We start from the raw sequence: 20,060 nt of genomic DNA, 5'->3' as shown, positions 1-20,060 counted from the left end.
ACACACACACACACACACACACACACACACACAAAAATCTAGGAAGGAATATTCCAAAATGGGACCTTAGCTCTTCCCTTAAAGGGACATCCACTAACAAAGGCAACTCATTCTTCCATGTTGGTCCTAGGTACGTGAGAAAGGAAGTTTGAGAGTTCAGCTCTAGGCCTCTTAATGCCAGTGTTCAAATGATGATCTTCCTCAAAAATGTGAATAAAGTACTTGAAATAAAAAAGTGCTTGGTGCCAATTTGGCTTATGGATGAACCAAATATCTGTCATTTCAGGATGTGATAAGGCAATGTAGAACAGTGAAAAGAATGCTGGATTTGTAGTTAAATGACCTTTGCAACATGCTGTGTCACCTTGAAAAAGTCATTTCACTTCTCTGGGCCTCAGTTTCCCCATTTTGAAAATGAGGGGCTTAGACCATATGACCTCTAAGTTTCCTCTTAGTTCTAAACCAATGATCATGTGGCTCTTTCATGTTGACCTGGAGATTATCCAGGCCAGGATTTAGATGACATGGTAGCTAGAAAATGTTGAACTTGGAGCCAGGAAGACCTGAGTTCAAATCCTACCTAAGACACTTACTGACTGTGTGACCATGGGCTAGTCACTTAGAGACCATCTAGTCTAATTCCTTTATTTTGTAGGTCACTTCCAAAGAGATGTGGCCACTCAGAGTCATGATTTAAGCCTAATCCAGTGATGTTTACAATCATACCATGGTACTTTAAAGTAAGCAAGGCCCCTTTGCCTTGGGGGTGGGGAGAGCAGAAGGAGGTAGGGAATGAGGGGGTGATGAAATCATTTTAAAGCATTAATGTTATCCTTTGAATGTGGATAGACAGTTCTGGCAAAAGTTACAGTAACGTCAGAGAGGCTAAAGCAGGGTCAGCAAGGGTGTTCATACCCCTGGCAATGTCTACACTCAAGTGAAGGTCATAGAAAAAAGTCCTCAGGTTAAGTCTCTTATCCTCTCTGTGCTTCGATTCCCTAATTTGTAAGATGAAGGAGCTGAACTCTCTGCTGCTAGGGTCCCCTGCAGCTCTAAATGTATGATCCTGCATAAATACAAATGGTTCACATGTATTCTGTACTTTCAGATTTACAAAGTGCTTTCCTCACAACTCTCTAAGCTAGGTGGAGCAGTGGATAGAGTACCAGCCCTGGAATCAGGAAAACCTGAGTTCAAATCTAGCCTCAGACACTTAATTAGCTGTGTTATCCTGGGCAAGTCGCTTAATACTATTTGCCTCAGTTTCCTTATCTGTAAAATGGATTGGAGAAAGAAATGGCAAACCATTCCATTATCTTTGCCAAGAAAAACCCCAAAAGAAGTCATGGAGAGTTGGATGCAATTGAAAAATAACTTAACAACAACAAAAGATAGTATAAGTATAGCCATTAAGGACTGGACTTGTGATTTAACTGGTATAGGAAGTACTAGGTTAGGAAATGACCTCCACTAATGCAGGTCAGCAATTCTTTGCAACTTAGTTTTCCAGAGTTGCCTAGAGCCCTTAGAGGTTAAATGACTTTTAGAGTCTTATAGGAAAGAGAGGGTATGCTTTTTGAAGATAAGGGTATTATTAAAACCCAATATGGTAATAATTTAAGGATATCCTACTGGCAGTCCATAGGATTAATAGCATTTCCATAGGGTTATGAGGCACTCAAAAGGGTCTTTGGAGAACAGAATGTGTGTTCCCAAGTTCTGTTGGCACAAATGTATTTACTTTACAATCTATTTTGAACTGTCTCCATGTGGATTATCCATAACCAATATTTAATTTCAAAATGGCTTGGTTTTGCCTCCCAGCATGGTTCTGGACCTCTTCCATGGACTGTTGGTGTGAGCCCAAGCAATGAGACCTCATTTTCATATCAGCTGAAACTTGGCATCCTTAGGAAGGGAAGTGGCCAAATCACATGATCCAGGCCTAAGAAAACAGAAATGTTTTAAGAGTTCTCTGTGATACCACTCCCTTCCATCAGTACATTGAGTATAATAATTTGCTTAAATCTAAAATATAACTTGGTCTAGAGGTGGTCAGAGACCAATGCAGTATGGGTATTTGATACAATAAGGCTCTTCCTTGAAGACAGTAAATCAATAAATCAGGAGTTGAGGCAGAAGGAGTGAGAAGGGACAGAGATGGAAATCATACCATCGTGTATTTAGAGCTAGATGGATGCCATATAGTACAAACACCTCATTTTAAAAGATATTTATTTTTAGTTTACAACATTCAGTTCCACAAAGCTTTTGAGATTTAAATTTTCTCCCTCCCCGCCCACCCCCCCCCTTCCCAAGCTGTGTGCAGTCTGATATAGGCTGTACATATACATTCATATTAAATGTATTTTCACATTAGTCATGTTGCAAAGAAGAATTATAACCAATGGAATAAACCACAAGAAAAGAAACAAAACAAAACAAAAAAAGAGAGAGCAAAGAGTGCTTCAATCTGTGTTCAGACTCTAATTCTTTCTCTGGATGTGGATGGCATTTTCCATCATGAGTCTTTTGGAGTTGTCTTAGAACCTTGCATTGCCAAGAAGAGTTAAGTCTATCAAAGTCAGTTACAGAACAGTGTGACTATGTTCAGTATTCTCCTGGTTCTGCTCCCCTCACTCAGCATCATTCATCTAAGTCTTTCCAGGTTTTTCTGATGTCCACTTGTTCACCATTTCTTATAGCACAGTAGTATTCCATTACATTAATATGCCACAACTTGTTCAGCCATTCCCCAATTGATGGATATCCCTTCAATTTCCAGTTCTTTTCCACCACAAAAAGAGCTGCTATAACTATTTTTGTACATGTGGGTCCTTTTCCCATTTGTGTGAACTCTTTGGAATACAGCCCTAGAAGTGGTATTGTAGGGTCAAAGGGAAATGCCTCATTTTTTAAATGAGGAAACTGAGGTCCAGAGAGGCTAAATGATTTTGCCATATTAAATGACTGATTTTCAGTAATTACAAGGGGCACTGGTGGAATTCCAACTCCAAATCCTTTGCTCTTTTCACTATGCCACAACAGACTGGTCCTGTCTGTATCTTCTTAGAGCAGACCCTGCTTGGTAGCCAGCATCCTGAGAATGTGCTTGGTTTGCTCTAGGGATTGTAAATGAGTCTGTTGGCCTGCTTGACCCTTATTTTCATCTTTTATCCCCTCTCTGTCTCCCTGCAGATGCTTACTCAGCCTCTTCGGGTGAAAATGGAGGCAAGTCAGAGTCTGTGGCCAATCTCCAACCTCAGTCTTCCTTAAACTCCATCCAGAGCTCTCCAGGTCCCAAACGTTCCACCAACACCCTCAAGAAATGGTTGACCAGTCCTGTACGCAGGCTCAACAGTGGCAAAGCCGAAAGCAACATCAAAAAGCAAAAGAAAGTACGAGATGGTCGGAAAAGTTTCGATCTGGGATCCCCCAAGACTGGAGATGAAACCACCCCACAGGGGGACAGTGCTGATGAGGTACTTTCCCTGGGAGTCCTAGGGTGGTGGTGGAAAGTAGCCCACTGATGGGGAAGTAGGGGAAAGGGTGATTTTGGGTCCCTCTAGTTGAGCCTTCATGTCCCCTCTACCATAGTTTTTATGAGTTTTTAAGGTACTTGGCCAGTTCCAACACCTCCTCTGTGATCTTCTCCTTTGGGTTAGGGGAATCCAATTCTTTCAGCCTCTCCAAAGCCTATCAATCATAATCATTATGCTCAGTATTCATTAAAACAGGGAATCATATATTGACTCATACCTGAATGACTGATCGGACAGATTTTCTAGGACTGAAATTGAACAGAGTCTTTGACTGCCATTTAATCTGGTGCCCTGCTTCTCATCTGGACTTCATCTAAACAGCCCCAATCATCTAGATTAAGGCTGTAGCAAGTGGTTATATTTACCATAGCACAGAGAATCCATAATCACCTTTTTGGAGAGGAAGAGAGGTGGGATAAATACAAGTGGTGCCTCAGTTTTCAACTGGTCCTGTAGTTTTTATTTTAAAAACTATCAAACCAGGGACATTATGTTTACATAAGATTGTAGGCAGCATAGTATAGTAAAAAAGCTAAGAGTTGTGGAGTCAGAAGGCATAGATTCAAGTCCTGCCCCTGACACTTAACTACCTGTGTGATATTAGAAAAGTCACTCAACTTCCCTAAGTGTCTGTTTCCTCATTGGTGAAAACAAAGGGGGAGTAGTAGGTGGCCTTTATGGCCCCTTCCACCTCTAAAGAGAAAGATAGAAGATTTATTAAGCATTTACTATGAAGCAGGCTTTGTGCTAAGCTCTAGATCCACAATGCTGTGATTCTATGATTAACGGTGCTTTCTTGGTTGTAGAAGACCAAGAAAGGTTGGGGTGAAGATGAGCCAGATGAAGAGTCCCACACACCACTTCCTCCTCCAATGAAAATCTTTGACAACGATCCCACACAGGATGAAATGGTAGGTTCTTTTGACCACCTCCATGCATGTTGGAGCAGGTCTTTGGTCTCCTTTGTGATGTTTGCTTGTAGCATCTTTTTCCCACCTTCATCCCACTTCAAGTGTAAACTACAACCATTTTAGGTCCTGCCCATGATAGGTTCCAGGTTATACCTGTATTGGATTATAGGCTTGGTTTTCTCTTGGCTAACCCAGTAAGAGAGTACTGACTTGACATCCCATGGTATGGATTCTTCAGATAAGTCTTTATCATCTTTTTCCAGTAACCAAAGGGTAATGCTTCTGGATTTGTCAGTGACAGCAACTGAAATTAAAAGGAGCTGTCTCAAGAAAAGATGTCAAACATGAGGCCCACAACACTTCTGAGTGTAGCCCAAACCAGATTAAAATATAGTTCCTATCTAATTTCAATTTGTTGATGTATTAATAAAAAAAGAAATATATAAACATGTGTGGTTTTCTAAGTCAATATGCAACCCACAAAGATTCTCATATATGGTTTGGTGGCCCTGTTTCTATTTGAGTCTGACACCACTGCTCTAGAGGATGAAGCTCAAGGAAAGCCAGACTGGAATATACATGGCCCTGCAAGGCCTAGAGGCATCGGTATAGATTTCATTCCATGATGGTCTATTTCCTAGTCCAAACCCTAAATTCTCCTCCCTAAAAGATTGGCCCTCAGATGGTTTGGAGGGTTTTATGGTTTCTTTTAGCCATAGAGGTTCCCAAAGATTATCTGACTAAGGCCTAGGGAGTTACTGTCCGTATTGGTGATACGGAATAACCACACCAAGGAATAACTCACTAATCTTTGAATGATGAAAGTAAACCCAAGTTATAATAACAAAAACTCCCCACTCAAGACAAGTGCCATCACTCTGTACCCAAATCATGTTCTGGAAGCCTTGCTTGGGTAGAGAAAGAGGCAGGAAGGGATGAAGAGGTTAATTAATAGAAGGACCAGAATTTACGTATAACTCGAAGGACAAAACTGTACTAATTCATGTGCATTTTTTAAAAAAATCCACAAGGCAAATAAAATATTGTAAAATCAAAATTTTAATTTCAAAATAAAATGATATTTACTTGTAATTATTTGTATTTCAAGTTAGTTTGCACAGGTAGGAGAAATTATAGTGAATCATCACTAAATAGGAAAATTATTATTTTAAAATTTTTCTATCAATTAACATACTTGTTCCTTCTAGTATTAAGCCAAGGGTACATTGGGGCAGTTGTTGGTTCAGGATGGGAAATTGAAATATTTTAAAGAAGAATTGCCCTTGTCCCCAAGGATCTTCACTTTGCATAATGAATGGACCATTCAGGTGGCAAAGAGTCAGTGATAGCAGACAGGTCAACATCTCCATTTAGAAGTGACCACCTTACATCTAGTGACTTAGCTGTTAAGACTTTGGGTGTCTGGAAGTCCAGGTATTAGGACTTAGCCTGTTGACTTGTTTTTCTCATTGCTAGTTCTTCTACTGAATATGTTGTTTCATATTGCTGTTGCCTTATTTATTTTTTGTGTCTCAATATCATAAGCAGGGTTTCCAGAGCCCTGACCTCTGGGAGAGAAGCATTGGGTTCTAGGGGACCCTAGAATGGTTTTGGTTTGGTTTTTCTGGTTTTTTTTTTAACTTTCATTTCATTGTCTCACCTTACACCGTTTTATTTACTTGCTCTACCATCGTTCTCCTTTTGCCACATATATCCTACCTTCATGACTACATGGGGGCTACCTACCCTAATTAGGGTTATCATGTCTTGGGAGGACCACAACCCACAATCAGCCACTCATTGATCTTGACCTAATCCAAATGACGCCATTTTAGGTTTATTGACAAATGCCTCTTGGGTTCTCATGGCATTTTCATCCTTGCCTCAATTCTTTCGGCTTGTCATTTGAGCCTACCTGAGTCATTTTCTACTACTCAGTGTAGAATCCCACTCACCCTTGTTCTAATCAATGGGGCCATCTTCTAGGGAAAGTACAAGTGTTTTTCTATTCAGCACGATTTCCTAAGGAGTTATTTCCCAAGGTTACAGGGATAAAATATGTGTGAGAAGGGGACAGGACCAAGAAGGCTACGTGATACTCCTGATTTCTCTCTACCCTCAGTCAAAAATATTTCTTTTTTTTGCTCTAGGCCTTGAACTCACAGTGACTTGACTTGCTTTGCTCTGACCTTTCCAGAGACTGGTCCTTGTAAAGTGTTCTGTAAACAGTGATAGAGATGGTATCAGCATTAATGTCCCATTATCTTCCACCCCAGACAATCTACAATTAGCTACCAACTTGCATAAGAGAGCTAAAGTTCACTGGTCTAAACTGTCCCCTTCCAATTCCCTCCAACATGCCTTGTTTGGGAGGAAAGGATGTTTTGTTTCTAGGTAATATTTGACCAGGAACTGAAACTCTATCTTTCCCTTCGACCCCAGTGAAAACATTTGTGCAGCTTGTCTCTAAGAATGGGATGAGATCCAAGGCTCTACAGGTACCTGTTTTGGGGCCCTTTGACCTTGTTGGTTTCTATATTTCATTTTTTTTTTAAATGATGGATAAAGTTGAGTAGTTTGAGGTGGTGTGGCCCTCAGCATGGCTCCTAAATAAACTTGAAAACATACACACACACACACACACACACACACAGATACAGGGTTAATTCTCTCTCTTCTCCTCAAAAATAAATAGAAATAAGAGAAAAAGCATATGTTCTCTCTCAGTGAGAGCAGGAGTCCCCAAGGAAAAGTGAGCTTCTCCAGACTACTGGCATAATAGCCAGATACAGTGAATTTCTTTTGCATGTGTTTATTTTTTTTTTAAAGATTTTAATTGATTTATTTGTTTTTAAATTACCTTCATTTCCAAATATATCCTTTACTCCCCCACCAACCAACCTTCAAAAATAAAGAAGAGGAAAATAAACACATTTCAGCAAAACCAGCCAACATATCAGCTACATCCAATCATATCTGTCATATTCCATACTCAGTTTCCCCACCTCAGCAAAAAAGAGGATGAAGGTACATTTTCTTTACTCTTCTATGGGATCAAACTTGGCTATAATCGGCCAGCATTCAGTTTCATTTTTTTTAGCATATCAATAGGTTTGTGCTCTCCTTTCTGAAGTTCCACAGTCAAACATTCTTCACTCCACCCCCAACAGCTGTCTCTGCCTTCCTTTATTTCCCCTATGGGCTTTGGACCATGCCTGGCCTAGGTGTAAAATGCACTGCTGTTAAAATTCAGACTTTCTTCCCAAAGCTCAAACTTAATTATTAAATGCCACCTTAGTCCTCTTTCCACCCTTGTCTGAACTGAATGCTACAGAGGTTTATTGGGAATGAGGTAAAAGGGCCTAGTTTTGTGCTTTTGAAAATAAAAATAAAGAATGCAGATTCCCAAAGTCTGACAGATAAGTCTGCTGGGGACAAATGGAACTTGGGAGCTGGAAGGGCAGACCCCAGTTCTGCCAGATGATAATTGATTTCTGCTTGTGTAATGTCCCAGCTCACCTTAGGACTGGTAGTGCACAGAACACTTTGACAGGTGCTTCTCTCCAGGCAAGCCCTAGGTGCTATTCATATTGCTGGAGACTGCTGCAAAAATGACCTCAGAATTCCCCTGATTTCCTCCCTTTTCTGCAGCCTCTCCTCCTTACCTTCCTTCCCACAGACCTAATCAGTCACCAAGTCTGGGGATTTTTGTTTTGTTGTTTTGTTTTTTTTCTCACACCGTTTTTCCCCTTCAAATCTCTCCTTTTCTTTTCCCTCTCGTTGCTACCACTCTAGACCAGCCTAATGTTGCCTCTCACCTAGACTACTATAATCACCTCCTGTCTCTTCTCTGCCTTCCCTTCCATCCACTTGGAATCCTATTACTAGAATAATTTTGCTGAAGAAAAATAAAATGCTGCTTTGTCTGTCTTAGTCCTCTGGAAAGAAAATTTTACTGACTCCAGTTGCCCATGATAAAGTTCAAGCTTCTGAACCTGGCATTCAAGGGTGTCCACAGTCTGATTTTAGCTTACTTTTCCAAGCTCATTTCCTATTGTGCCCCAGTGTGAGCCCGCAAATGCAGCGAGGCAGACATTTCGTTTTCTTATACTCTCTTACCTAAAGAAGCTCAGTTCTAAATTTTGAGGAATAAAACTATGAAGCCCTTTCCTCTTTAAATCTAAATCTACAGGGTTTATTGATGAGGAACCACCTGCATAGGGTATAGAGAACTGGCCTTAGAACCAGAAGGACCTGGGTCTGCATCCTGCCTCATATACTCACTGGGCAAGTCACTTAAGCTCTCGAGCTCTGAGAGATATCATAAGTTTGTTTTGGAGAACTGGTAGAGGGACTTTCTTCATCTGGGAGTTCCCCATACCAGTTCACTCACAGGTCCAGTCCCTACCCTCATAGCCAAAGAGCCCACTTTATTTGAGCTATTTGGAAGAGGGGAAGGTCCTTCAAGTGAGTCACAGTAAGTCTGGGCCAGTCTGTGAGGTATTATGCCTTCCATAGAAGAAACAAGTACAGTCCACTTCATTTCTTTTCTGTCTGGAAGCCGATAAGAACGTAGGAATTTTACCCATCTCCCTCTATGGAGGGACAGTGGGAAGAAAGCTGGAAGGAGGGGTGGGGAGAGATGGTGTCCAGCATGTTAGCTCCTACTGAGAGATTAGGCCAATGTCTATGTCAAGATGCCTAGTGGAGTCCACCCATAACTCAGGTCAGATCATAGGTCTAAACCTGGAAGAAACCTCAGTGGTCATCTATCCCATCCCTTTATTTTTATACAGCAGAAAACTGAGCCCAAGAGTTATTAAGTGATCTGTCGGATGTCACATAGGCAGTAAGTATCAATAATGGGGTTTGAACCCAGGTTCTCTGACATCAGAACTGGTGTTCCTCTCACCGTTCTCAGGTGGGCGCATCCCCAGAATCCCCTCCCTGCAGTCATGTGGATCATTGCCCTCTGAAAGAGTTCGGCCCCTAGTGACAGGCAGTGTGAACCGCCCTCCTTCATTCCCAGGATAACTCAAGAACTGTCCTCCCTCAGCTCCTGCTGGAACCCTGTACGGGGCATTGACGGGAGATTACAATCCTTCTTTTGCCATTGCTGGTTGACTGAGGAAGCCGCTGTCAAACTTCCCTGACCTAGGAACTGGGCAGTGACCTATCTCCATGCTGTGCTGTGCTGTGTGGTCTGTCTGTGGCTTACTCTTCCCACGTCCCTTTCCCTGCTCCTTCCTGCCTAGTTGCTCTTTCTGGTTTCTTGCTAATTTGCTTTTCCTTTGCCGCCCACTGTCTTGCAGTCCTCCTCTTTGCTAGCAGCCCGACAGGGCTCTGCTGATGTGCCCACTGCTGCGGATCTTGTCAGTGCAATAGAAAAATTGGTCAAAAGTAAACTGGTAAGTGGGGGAGTCCTGGAAGCAGAGATGAAGTGTGTGTGCGCGTGCATGCGTGTGTGTGTGTGTGTGTGCGTGTTCCTCTCCTCTCTCTTTCCCCTCTCTTCTCCATCTCCCTCTCCCCTTTTCCTTCTCTCCTTCCCCCTTTCTAGCTCTCTTCTCTAACCCTTCCCTTGCCTCTTTCCAACTCTTTCCCCAACTCCGCCATTCCTCTTCAACTCTCCCCGTCTCTATCTTCCCCCTCTCCAACTCTCCCCGTCCTTATCTCTTATTCTCCTCCTCCTCCTTGCATCTCTCTCCCCTCCCCTTGTTCATCTCCTGTCTCCTTATCCTCTCCCCATTTCCCCTCTCCCTCTCTCTCCCTATGTAACTTAGGATGCCTTCACCTCTCTCCTGTCCACCTCTGTCCCTCTATATTCTTCTCTAATGTCATTCCCAGACCCCCAGCCCTTCACCTCCAACAGAATGATGAATTTTGATTCTGGAGCCATGTTTGTTCTTGTTCTCTCTCTCTCTCTCTCTCTCTCTCTCTCTCTCTCTCTCTCTCTCTCTCTCTCTCTGTCTCTCTCTCTCTGTCTCTCTCTCTCTCTGTCTCTCTGTCTCTCTCTCTCTCTGTCTCTCTCTCTCTGTCTCTCTCTGTCTCTGTCTCTCTCTGTCTCTCTGTCTCTCTCTGTCTCTCTGTCTCTCTGTCTCTCTCTCTCTCTCTCTCTCTCTCTCTCTCTCTGTGTGTGTGTGTGTGTGTGTGTCTCTCTCTCTGTGTCTCTCTCTCTCTCTCTCTTTATACCGGAAGATAGAGCAGATTAATGGTGACAAATCTCAGAGGGATGTAACTGCCTGCAAGCTGGTTCTGTTGGAAGCAGTGGCCTTTGAGAAGTCTCTGTGGATGGGCTTAGAGCCCTGTTTGTGATGATAAGGCCAAGGCCACAGGTTTGATTCCTGCCAGGGTCAGTTGACATCACTTGATTTTGTTCTAGGACCGCAGACTGCCTCCCAGCCCTGACTGGGCCTCCTCCCAAATACAGGCAATTGGTTACAATAAGGAACAGGCAAGTGTCTGTGGGGGTGGCTCATTGAAGACACATCCTGGCTACCAGAAAAATAACTCCAGGCATATGACGTTGATGATTTGTCAGTAATGTCATTTCTTTTTCAGAAGACAGTGTAATGGAGGAAGGGACAATGGAGTTCATGGCATTTGAGCACTGCACCCAGACGGTGCTGGCCAAAAGCTTAGAATATTCACCAGAACAGAGTTCTAGGTCCATAAAGTGTTCTCTCACTTTCCTTCAACCACACTTTACAATATATTGTGGATATATGTTAAAAAGGTGACAAATTAATATCATTGAGAAATTCCCTTCTTCTTCCTTTCCCCTGTTTCCTTCCCCACTATTTCTAAGCCATGGGAATAGGTGCTGCATAGCCCCAAAATAAAATGGTTTCCTTGGGAGGTAGTGAGCTCCCTGTCACTAGAGGTTTTCAGACAGATCCTGGATGATCTTTTGGTAGGTACGTCATAGAGAGGAGTCACATTTCGGGTAGGAGTTGGAAAAGATGAACTGTAAGAATTCTTCAGACTCTAAGGTTTGATTCTTTCTTTTGCGCTGGCACTGGGATGGTCATCTGTGTTCCTGGTTTCCATACTTAACAGTCCTATGTAACCAATCCTTTTAGTGTGTGAGAAGATGGAGGGGAGGGAGGGATTGAAGAAAAAAGGGTAGAAGTGCCCCATAGAAACTTGTTTCGTTACTGTACACCAGTCATTGAATGTTAGCTAGTGACTCCACCCATCCCACCTTGCAAACTTTCCCAGGAATCTTTGTATCATCTTCTTTCATTTTACATCCGAAAGTTTTAATTAGTTTTAGCAGTTAAAGTTTCCTAGTATTTGAACTCATAAAATCCTCTCAAAGGTTTTTCATTTTCCTACCAGCCTTCTGTTTCTAAGCAAGAGCCAGGGACTACTCTGAGTATGAAATTCGTTTCTTCTCAAAAGGAATCATGTCTGACTTCCGCCATCCTTCCCTTCTCTTCCCTGAATACCTAGAGTGCTTTTCTTTTATACATTTCAGATGACAAAGACTCATGAATAGCCTAGTGACACCTCCTCTAATGACTCTATTAGAATTGTTGCTTTGACCTTTTACAATGGACTTGTCTTCTATAAGTAGATAGGAAGCTGCCTGAGGCAGGGCTGTGTGTTAAACTTCTTTGCCTCTCCCAGACCACCTAGAATATCTTGTCCATGGTAGGCATTTAACAAATATGACTTATTCAACATCTGCTTGCCTATTTTGATCTCTTAATGACGTTTGTCCTACGGAATATCCTGGAGGGGGCTTCTCATTCTTCCATTAGTTGCCCTTATTAAGCATGTCATTGAAATATTCCAGGAATCCACTTGACCGACTTCTAGAAAAGGAGGGAATTTGGAGACTATGGTTATGAAAAGAGTAGCCCCTGGCTTACCTCTGGTGAGTTCTCCAGAACGGAGACTCCAACTGAGCCACCGCATCTCATGAAGTGGCTTCTTCATGTGCAGCAGAATGCTTTCTTCTTTGATTTTAGGGAGTTATTCACCACATTGTGTTTAGGAAATTGTATTCCCAGTGTTTGGCACAGTTCCTGGCATGTAGCAAGTACTTTATAAATGCCTTTTTGTGCAATTGTTTTTTCATTCATTCCTCCAAAATGTACTCTGGATCTTCAGCTGGAAGCAAAGTGTAGTGGAAAAAGAGGACTCTAGTTGGAGCCAGGTGAGACCAGGGTTCAAATTTCACCTTTGACATTTGCTAGAAATGTGAGTTTGGGCATACCATTTAACCTTTAAATTTGTTTCCTCATCTGCCCAAAATGGGGGTGCTCCTTAAAGTCTCAATGCCGTTTTCAGTTTTAACAGCTGATAAATGGCTTCTAAAGCTGTTAAAAATTTTAAGTTGGTAAAGCTTATGACTTTGGGACATCTTGCATATGTAAGATCTATCCATGACTATGCTGGTTAGTTTAATAATCAGCTCTCCTGGGGGGAAAATTGTATGCATAACACACTTTTAAGTTTCATTTGTATTATTAACCTTTCCCCGATCATTTTCTTAAGTCTGGGAAAGCAGTAAAACAATAAATCAAGCCCTGATTTATATAATTTGCCAATTTTCAAGACCTAAATTCTCACACTGAAAATTTAACAATCAGCTCCTGTAGGCAGATATGAATGGACTCCAGCATACCCTTGAACCACCTTCATAGGGTATTTATAAGGAATGAATAGAAAAATATGTGGAAAGCACTTTGCAAATCTCAAATTGATACATAAATGTCAGCTATGAATATTATCTATATTGCTATTTGGTACTATGAAGACCTGTGTTCAAATCTTGTCCCTAACACCTGCTGAACTGACTGTGTGACCCTGGGCAAGTCACCTAACCTCTCAGTGCTCTAGACACCTCTCTAAGACTTTCATTTGCAGAGAAAATGCCAAGCTGTCTTGGTAGAGATTTTCCTCATCCAAGAGTTCCCTATATGTATGAAGTCACAAGTCCAATCCCTATCCTGTAACTGTTACTCCCAGGTATGTTTTACAAGGGGGAAAGGCTTTCTTTCTTGCTCCTTTGTGTTCCCCTCTTTCCTTTTCCCATCCAAATATACCCAAATTTCACCAACTGTGAAAGAGCAGTCTAGAAAAGCAAAGACTGCCACTCACCTACCTGTATCTAAAGGCCTTCACAGTAGTTCCTGCCTCTTATCACCTTTCATCAGTTCTTCAGCTTGGTCTGGTTTTCCTGCCTCCCTTGACTTTTCTCAACGGTTTGCTTGGCTCAAAGAAAAATGTCAAATCCTGGCTCTGAATTCTGTGGGAAATCAAACTTGACTGGACTCTTAGCCTTCTATTAGGAGGGCTCCTTGGGGAGACAGAGGCATGATCCAACCTTTGGGCTTTAAAAAATTACCTGGTGGTTAATGTCAACAGCTAACTCCTCCATCATAAGATGATAGATTTAGAGATGGAAGGGACATTAAAGGTTATCGTGTCCAACTCTGGGTTCAGTATCCTATGTGCTATACCACCTAGCAGGTTGTTGGGCCTCTCTTTGGGAGCCAAGGAAGGTTATCTTAAGCATGCTTCAGTTAAAAATCTTCCCTGGAGGATCCACCTCACCTGTTTCCCAGGGTCCCTGTTTCCAGAGATCAGGCCTTTGGGGGAATCCTCACATGCTTGCTCCCATCTCAGTGTTTTGGTTTGCTAAGACAAGAGGAGCCTTCCCAACAGCAGAACCCTCTAGAGAGTGAGAAACCAGCACCCTTTCCTCGACTTTTTCCATCCACTTACCTGTTTACATCCCTATACTGCTGCTGAGGACACACTATGGTTTCTCCCTGTGGATGTTGAACTCCTTGAGAATGTAGACATTACCTTTTGTTTTTCTTTGTCTCTAAAGAGTGCTTGTCACACATCCATAAATTTGTACATGGGTGATAGGAAGGGAGGATCATGACTGACACTTAGGGGTACATGTCACTTTCCACTTTTGTACTTACCCTGGTGTGAACAGAAAGGAAGGAGGAGTGCTTTCACTTTCATAGTATAGTGCACATGTGGAGTCTTGTATCTGACCTTGAGTCTTACTGCCATTTAACAAAGTCTTTATTTATAACATTGTAGTCATATATATGTATATGTAATATATATACACACATACATATGTATATTATACATATATAGGTACATATATATGTATGCGTTTTTGACTTGACTTCCTTCACTGGCATCATCTCAGACAAGTCTTTCAGTGCTTCTCCATACACTACATCCTCATCAAGCCTTATTGTATGATATTTTTTCCATTGTGTTCATATGATACAGTTTCGCCGCCTCTCACTGATTGGACACCTTCCTCTCCCAGCCCCAGTTTTTCAGTATCACAATGCTGCTGTAAATATTTTTGTAGATAAGAACCATTTCTTGTCGTGAGCCTCCTTGAGTGTCAATCCTAGCAGAAAGATCTTTGGGTTCAATGGGAGGGAAAATTTAGCAACATTTCTTGCATAATTCCAAAATGATGTCTCAGACAATTGGTTCAATTTGCAGTTTCACCAGCTGTGAATTAGGATGTTTCCCTTCCCACCCAAGATGAATTTTCCCATCTTTTACCTTCTTCACCATTTTGATTGGTGCAAGCTGATACCTTAATTTCTATTTAACAGTAATTTTGAAGAGGTTTTCAGATGGTTATTGATAGTTTACATTTCCTCTTATAAAAATTGCTTGGTTTTTGTCTGTTGGGGGATGGTTCTTAATATCCGAGCTATATGGCAATACCCTATGGATTTTTCAATTTCTGACTTTTATCATACATATTTACTGCAAAACTTTTCCCATTTGTATAATTTCATTCTAATTCTAGCTGTATTGATTTTTTATCTATGAAAAAGCTTTTTCCCTTTAATCAAGGGTGTCTACTTGGTCTTTTATGAGGGATAAAAGCTTTCAAAAATGTTTTGTGCTTTTAAAGAAATCGCTTCTCTGTAACCCTCTTTTGTAATAACCAGGTGCCATTAAGCAAAGCAAACTGACACATGGCCCATGTCTGACAGCTCAGGCTTCATTTTACATCCATCATCTACTGCTTTTTTACGCAGAGGAGAAGGCATGTCTCCTCAATCCTCTGGAAAGACAAAGAAAGCTTACTTTTTATATTTTTTGTAAACAAAAGAAATTAGATCATGAAAAAAAGGAGGGGGGGATGGATTGGGACACAAATCTAATACTAAAAAAATTGATTTAGCCAAATGGTGACAAACCCAACTCCTCCACTTTCTGTTCTGAGCCTTCTTTACTTGGTCTAAATCTTCTCCAAAACTCCAGTTGAAGATAACGCTTTTGTACCTGGGGTCCACAAGATGCTTGTCCAGAGCTCAGGCTGACAGTGTTCTAGGGCAGCCCTAACCTGACAGCAACCCATATGGCCTCTTTTTTGGACGTCTTTTTCTCCAGCCTTTGAAGTTCTGATGCTGACTGATTTTCCTACCCCAGTCAATATCTGATTATTCTACAGATCCACTTCAGGGCCCTCTCCTTAAGATGAAAACTGTGTTTCCTTCACATTTCACTCTAAGTAACTACTGCCTAGGCCTGGTCTCAGCTTGCTTGCATACCCTTTGACCCTTTCCTAGCATGAATCTCCTTTCCAGTGCTCAGGGCCTTTCTATTCTGTTTCCAAAATTTGCACCTCCCACAGTCCTTTAATACCACCTACCAAGTTCTAGTTTTGGTCCTGAGGGCCTTTTCATACTCTGCTTATTAGCAGAGCTGGAAATAACAGATATTCTCTGAACCCAATAAATGTATCATAATTTTTCTTGACCTAGGTTATCAATTCTGTGTAAGTTGTCCTGATGATTCAGCCTTAGGAATGAAAGTAGTCTGTTAGAATCTCATTCTAAAGTTTTATAATATAACATACTTTTAACAGACAGTTTTAAAAAATACAAGCAATATCCATCCATGATAATATCTCTGTGGTATGATAACCCTCGCTCATTTAACTTGGAGAAAGACCACAATCAGGGCAAAAGAACATCTAAGATAGTCTTAGGAGCATTACAGTACAATTGCTATTACAATAATAGTATTGTGATTTTGAACTAGAAGGAAACTTAATCTAATGCCCTAATTTTACAAGTGAAGAAACTAAGTCCTAAAGAAGTTCAGTGACTTACCCAAGGTCTTGCAGGTAGAAGTAGCAGAGACCCAAATGTCACCCCACATGAGAAAACAGAACCACAGAGTTTTTGAGCTGGAAGAGACCTTAAATCATCTGGGACAATGCTTCACTGAAGGAAGAAGAGAAGAGAAAAAGGAAGGGAGGAAGAAATAAAGGAAGAAAGGAAGGGAGGGAAGATGGAAAGAAGGAAGAAAGAGAAGGAAGGAGGAAAGAAGGAATGAGAAAAGAAAGGATGGGAGGAGAGGGAGGGAGGAAGAATTTATTAAGTGCTACTCTGTGCGGAGCACTGTGTCATACTCTTGGAATACAAATAGAAAAATTAAGATAGCCTCTGCTCACAGGGAGAGATGATACATGGGGAAGGTTTCAGCTACAAGTCAGATGGAAAGATGTCGTAGTCCTTAGGGTCAAGCAGCAAAGCTTTAATATCATCACCACAAGGGGAAAAAGTCCCATCAGTTGCTGATGCCGGGTTGTTTGACAGCACCCAGGACTTTGGTGGCAGGAGCTTTCTTTCTTTCTGGGTCTTCAGTCCCTGTGGCTGTGGCACCTGCCGAAGCATTTTGTTGAGCTGCATCTCTATGGGAGTTGCTTCCCAGGATGAAGGGTGGAAACATTGTTCTCAAAACTGTTGGATTCAGGGTGCTGGGCAATATTCATCAGGGGCTGAGGGGACTTGGTGGTCAAGGTGCTGGCAGTGGTTTGGCTTGCCTGGCACATGCCACTTTCCATCTCTCCCTTGGGGTGCCCTGCTGCCTCAGCTAGACTGGCTTGCCTCCCCTGTGGGTAGCAGTAGGTAGGACTAGCTGGCTCCTTCTCCACTGGATTTGCTTCCCTGGATAATATTGGTGAGGGAAGAAGGACTAGGGTTCTGACACTCCCAAGCCTCTGAAACTTCTAAGCCCATTGGTGGCAGATGGGTAGCAGTTGTTGCTTATGGGGGTGAGGAAAGTGGGTCCCTTCTCCACAATGATTTTTCCCCTCAGTGATGGCTGTGGGGGTTGGGCTGGAAGCAGGACTGGTGGCACTGGGAATGCTGACATTCTCACAGCTCTTGGTCTAAGAGTCCTAGGATGTTTCTATTAGAGTCTGAGGAGAGTGATGGCAAGATGATGGTGGTTTGAGTTGCCTGGCACATGCTGCCTCAAGTCCCTCACTCGGGCTTACAAACAAGGCTATGAGGCCAAGAAGGACCCAAAGTGATTTGACTAAGGTCACATGGCTATCCCAGAATCTTAAAGTTTGGAGGGACCTCAGATATCATCTAGTCCATTCCCTATCTGATTTTTTCTTGTTGTTTTCAGTTGCGTTTGACCTTTCGTGACATCATTTGAGGTTTTCTTGGCAAGAACACTGGAGTGCTTTGCCATTTCCTTCTCTGGTTCATTTTACAGATGAGGAAACTGAGGCAAACAGGGTGAAGTGACTTGCCCAGGGTCACATAGCTAGTGAATGTCTGAGGCCGAATTTGAACTCGGGTCTTCTTGACTCCAGGTGCTCTAGCCTCTCCACCACCTATTTACCCCATCTTCTGCTTGACTACCCTTTAAATACTTAAAGGTAGCACTCATGGCATAGCTCAGAGTAGATCCTGTGTCTCCTAATTCTCAGGTCTGTATTCTTTCTGCCATCTCATACTTCCTCTCTCAGGAAGCAGTAGAATCACAAAGATAAAAATGTCATTTGCCTCGAAGTGTCTAACTCGAGTGTTTTCATTGCACACAGGAGTGCTGCCCTAACGTAGGCTGCAGCATGCCTGGGAATTGCTTGATTCTGTGGCAGCCACCCAGAAAAGTTTATCCCTGTAAGGAGAGGTTTACTGTAGAGACCAAACTACTCTTTTTCTCCTACATAAAGGAGTTCTCAGGAATTGATGAATGTGTTTTTATTTGGTAACTTGTTCAAGGTTCAGAGGAGGAAGAAAGGATAAAAAAAAAAAAAAAGCCTGCTCATGGCATGGCTCTGAAACCTATCTCCCTCTCTGTCCTCATAGACAAAATAAGAGACTCTGGTTAGTGTTTCCTTTTTTTCTTTTCTCTTTTTCCTTTTCTTCTTTTTCTCCTCTTTTCCTCTCTTTCTCTCTGTCTCTGAATATATATATATATGTATATGTATATATATGTGCACATATAAATATAATGACAGCTAAGAATAAAGTGGCTCTGATGGGAGTCCAGGACTAAGTGACACCCTTTTCCTAAACCTGTTAGGCACATTCCTGGGACTTGGGGCCAAAGGTAGATTTTGCCCCCTTAATAAAAGAACCAAAAGGCACTGCCTGGATCTCTCCTTTGCCTAACTCTTCCCCACTCACACTGATCCCATCACCAATGGAATGTAAGATCCCTGAAGGCAGGGACTGTACTATTTTATATCTTTACAGCATCAGTACTTAGCACATAGTTGTTTAATCAATGTGTCTTGCATTAACCATCCTTAATTTTTGTTCACATCAGGGAGGATTGATTATCCAAGCCTTTACTTCCCCCTTTTCTTCCTTTATGCCTTCTGGTTTTCTTTGCCTATACCCTAACAGTTCTTCCTTTTGGTTTACTTCAGGAAAAAGTCGAGGGTGGAAGGTTTGAAATTATGTTCTCATGTGATGTCCTGGAATCCATCTTCAGTAGGTTTTATTAATTCTGTGCTCAGGTGCCACCTTCTTAATCTGCTTCCTCTCCTCAACCTTAGAGGTCGTCTAAGTCAGCCCCCTTGCTTAGAAATTAGGCAACTGCATCACACAGAATCAAAATGACAAGCCTAAGGTCATGCTAGCAATGAGAGGTATAACTGGGATTCCAACCCAAGTGTCCTGACTGTCAGTCCGGCACCCTTTCCACTACAGCACTGTGCGGATAAAATCAGCAAGACTTGGGAAGTGATTAGATATAAGGGAAGGGAAAGTGAGTCAAGGATGGCTCTAAAGTTGCCAACCTGGGTGACTAGAAAAGTGGTGGCATCACCCCCAGATATGAGGAAATTTAGAGGGTGGGAGGACTGGAGCAGGTTCAGCTGGGGGGCGGAAGATAATGAGGATGTTTCTGAATATGTTGATTTTTGAGACGCTAGTTGAAACAATGAACAACTTCTCCAAAGTTGCAGGATAAACCCACATAAATCATCAGCATTTCTATATTTTACCAACAAAGTCCAGCAGCAAAGAGATAGAAATTCCATTTAAAATAACTGCAGACAGTATAAAATACTTGGGAGTCTACCTGCCAAGAGAAGCTCAGGAATATATGAACACAGTTACTAAACACTTTTCACAAAAATTAAGTCAGATCTAAATAATTGGAGAAATATTAATTGCTCGTGATTAGGCTGAGACCATATAATAAAAATGACAATTCTACCTAAATTCATTTATTTATTTAATGCCATGCCAATCAGACTGCCAACAAATTATTTTATAGAGCTATAAAAAACACTAGCAAAATTCATCTGGAAAGACATAAGGTCCAGAATATCAAGGGAATT

General features: G+C 41.8%; 1 protein-coding gene across 5 annotated transcripts in view; it reads left to right on the top strand.

The window, feature by feature from the left end:
* The window catches only part of KALRN (kalirin RhoGEF kinase), a 963,226-nt gene that overhangs the window by 844,676 nt on the left and 98,490 nt on the right, over window positions 1-20,060 (top strand). For 2 of the 5 annotated variants that reach the window (XM_072616710.1, XM_072616708.1), the window contains 2 exons: window positions 3,199-3,482; window positions 4,349-4,453. In XM_072616710.1, coding sequence (XP_072472811.1) covers window positions 3,199-3,482; window positions 4,349-4,453 — 389 coding nt within the window. Of the gene's footprint in view, window positions 1-3,198; window positions 3,483-4,348; window positions 4,454-9,765; window positions 9,862-20,060 lie in introns of all 5 variants that reach the window. The other 3 variants (XM_072616711.1, XM_072616712.1, XM_072616709.1) reach the window with 3 other exon arrangements.

The sequence above is a fragment of the Notamacropus eugenii genome, chromosome 5, assembly GCF_028372415.1.
Source record: "Notamacropus eugenii isolate mMacEug1 chromosome 5, mMacEug1.pri_v2, whole genome shotgun sequence".
Taxonomy (NCBI): Eukaryota; Metazoa; Chordata; class Mammalia; order Diprotodontia; family Macropodidae; genus Notamacropus; species Notamacropus eugenii.
This window is presented reverse-complemented; position numbering and strand designations above follow the sequence as displayed.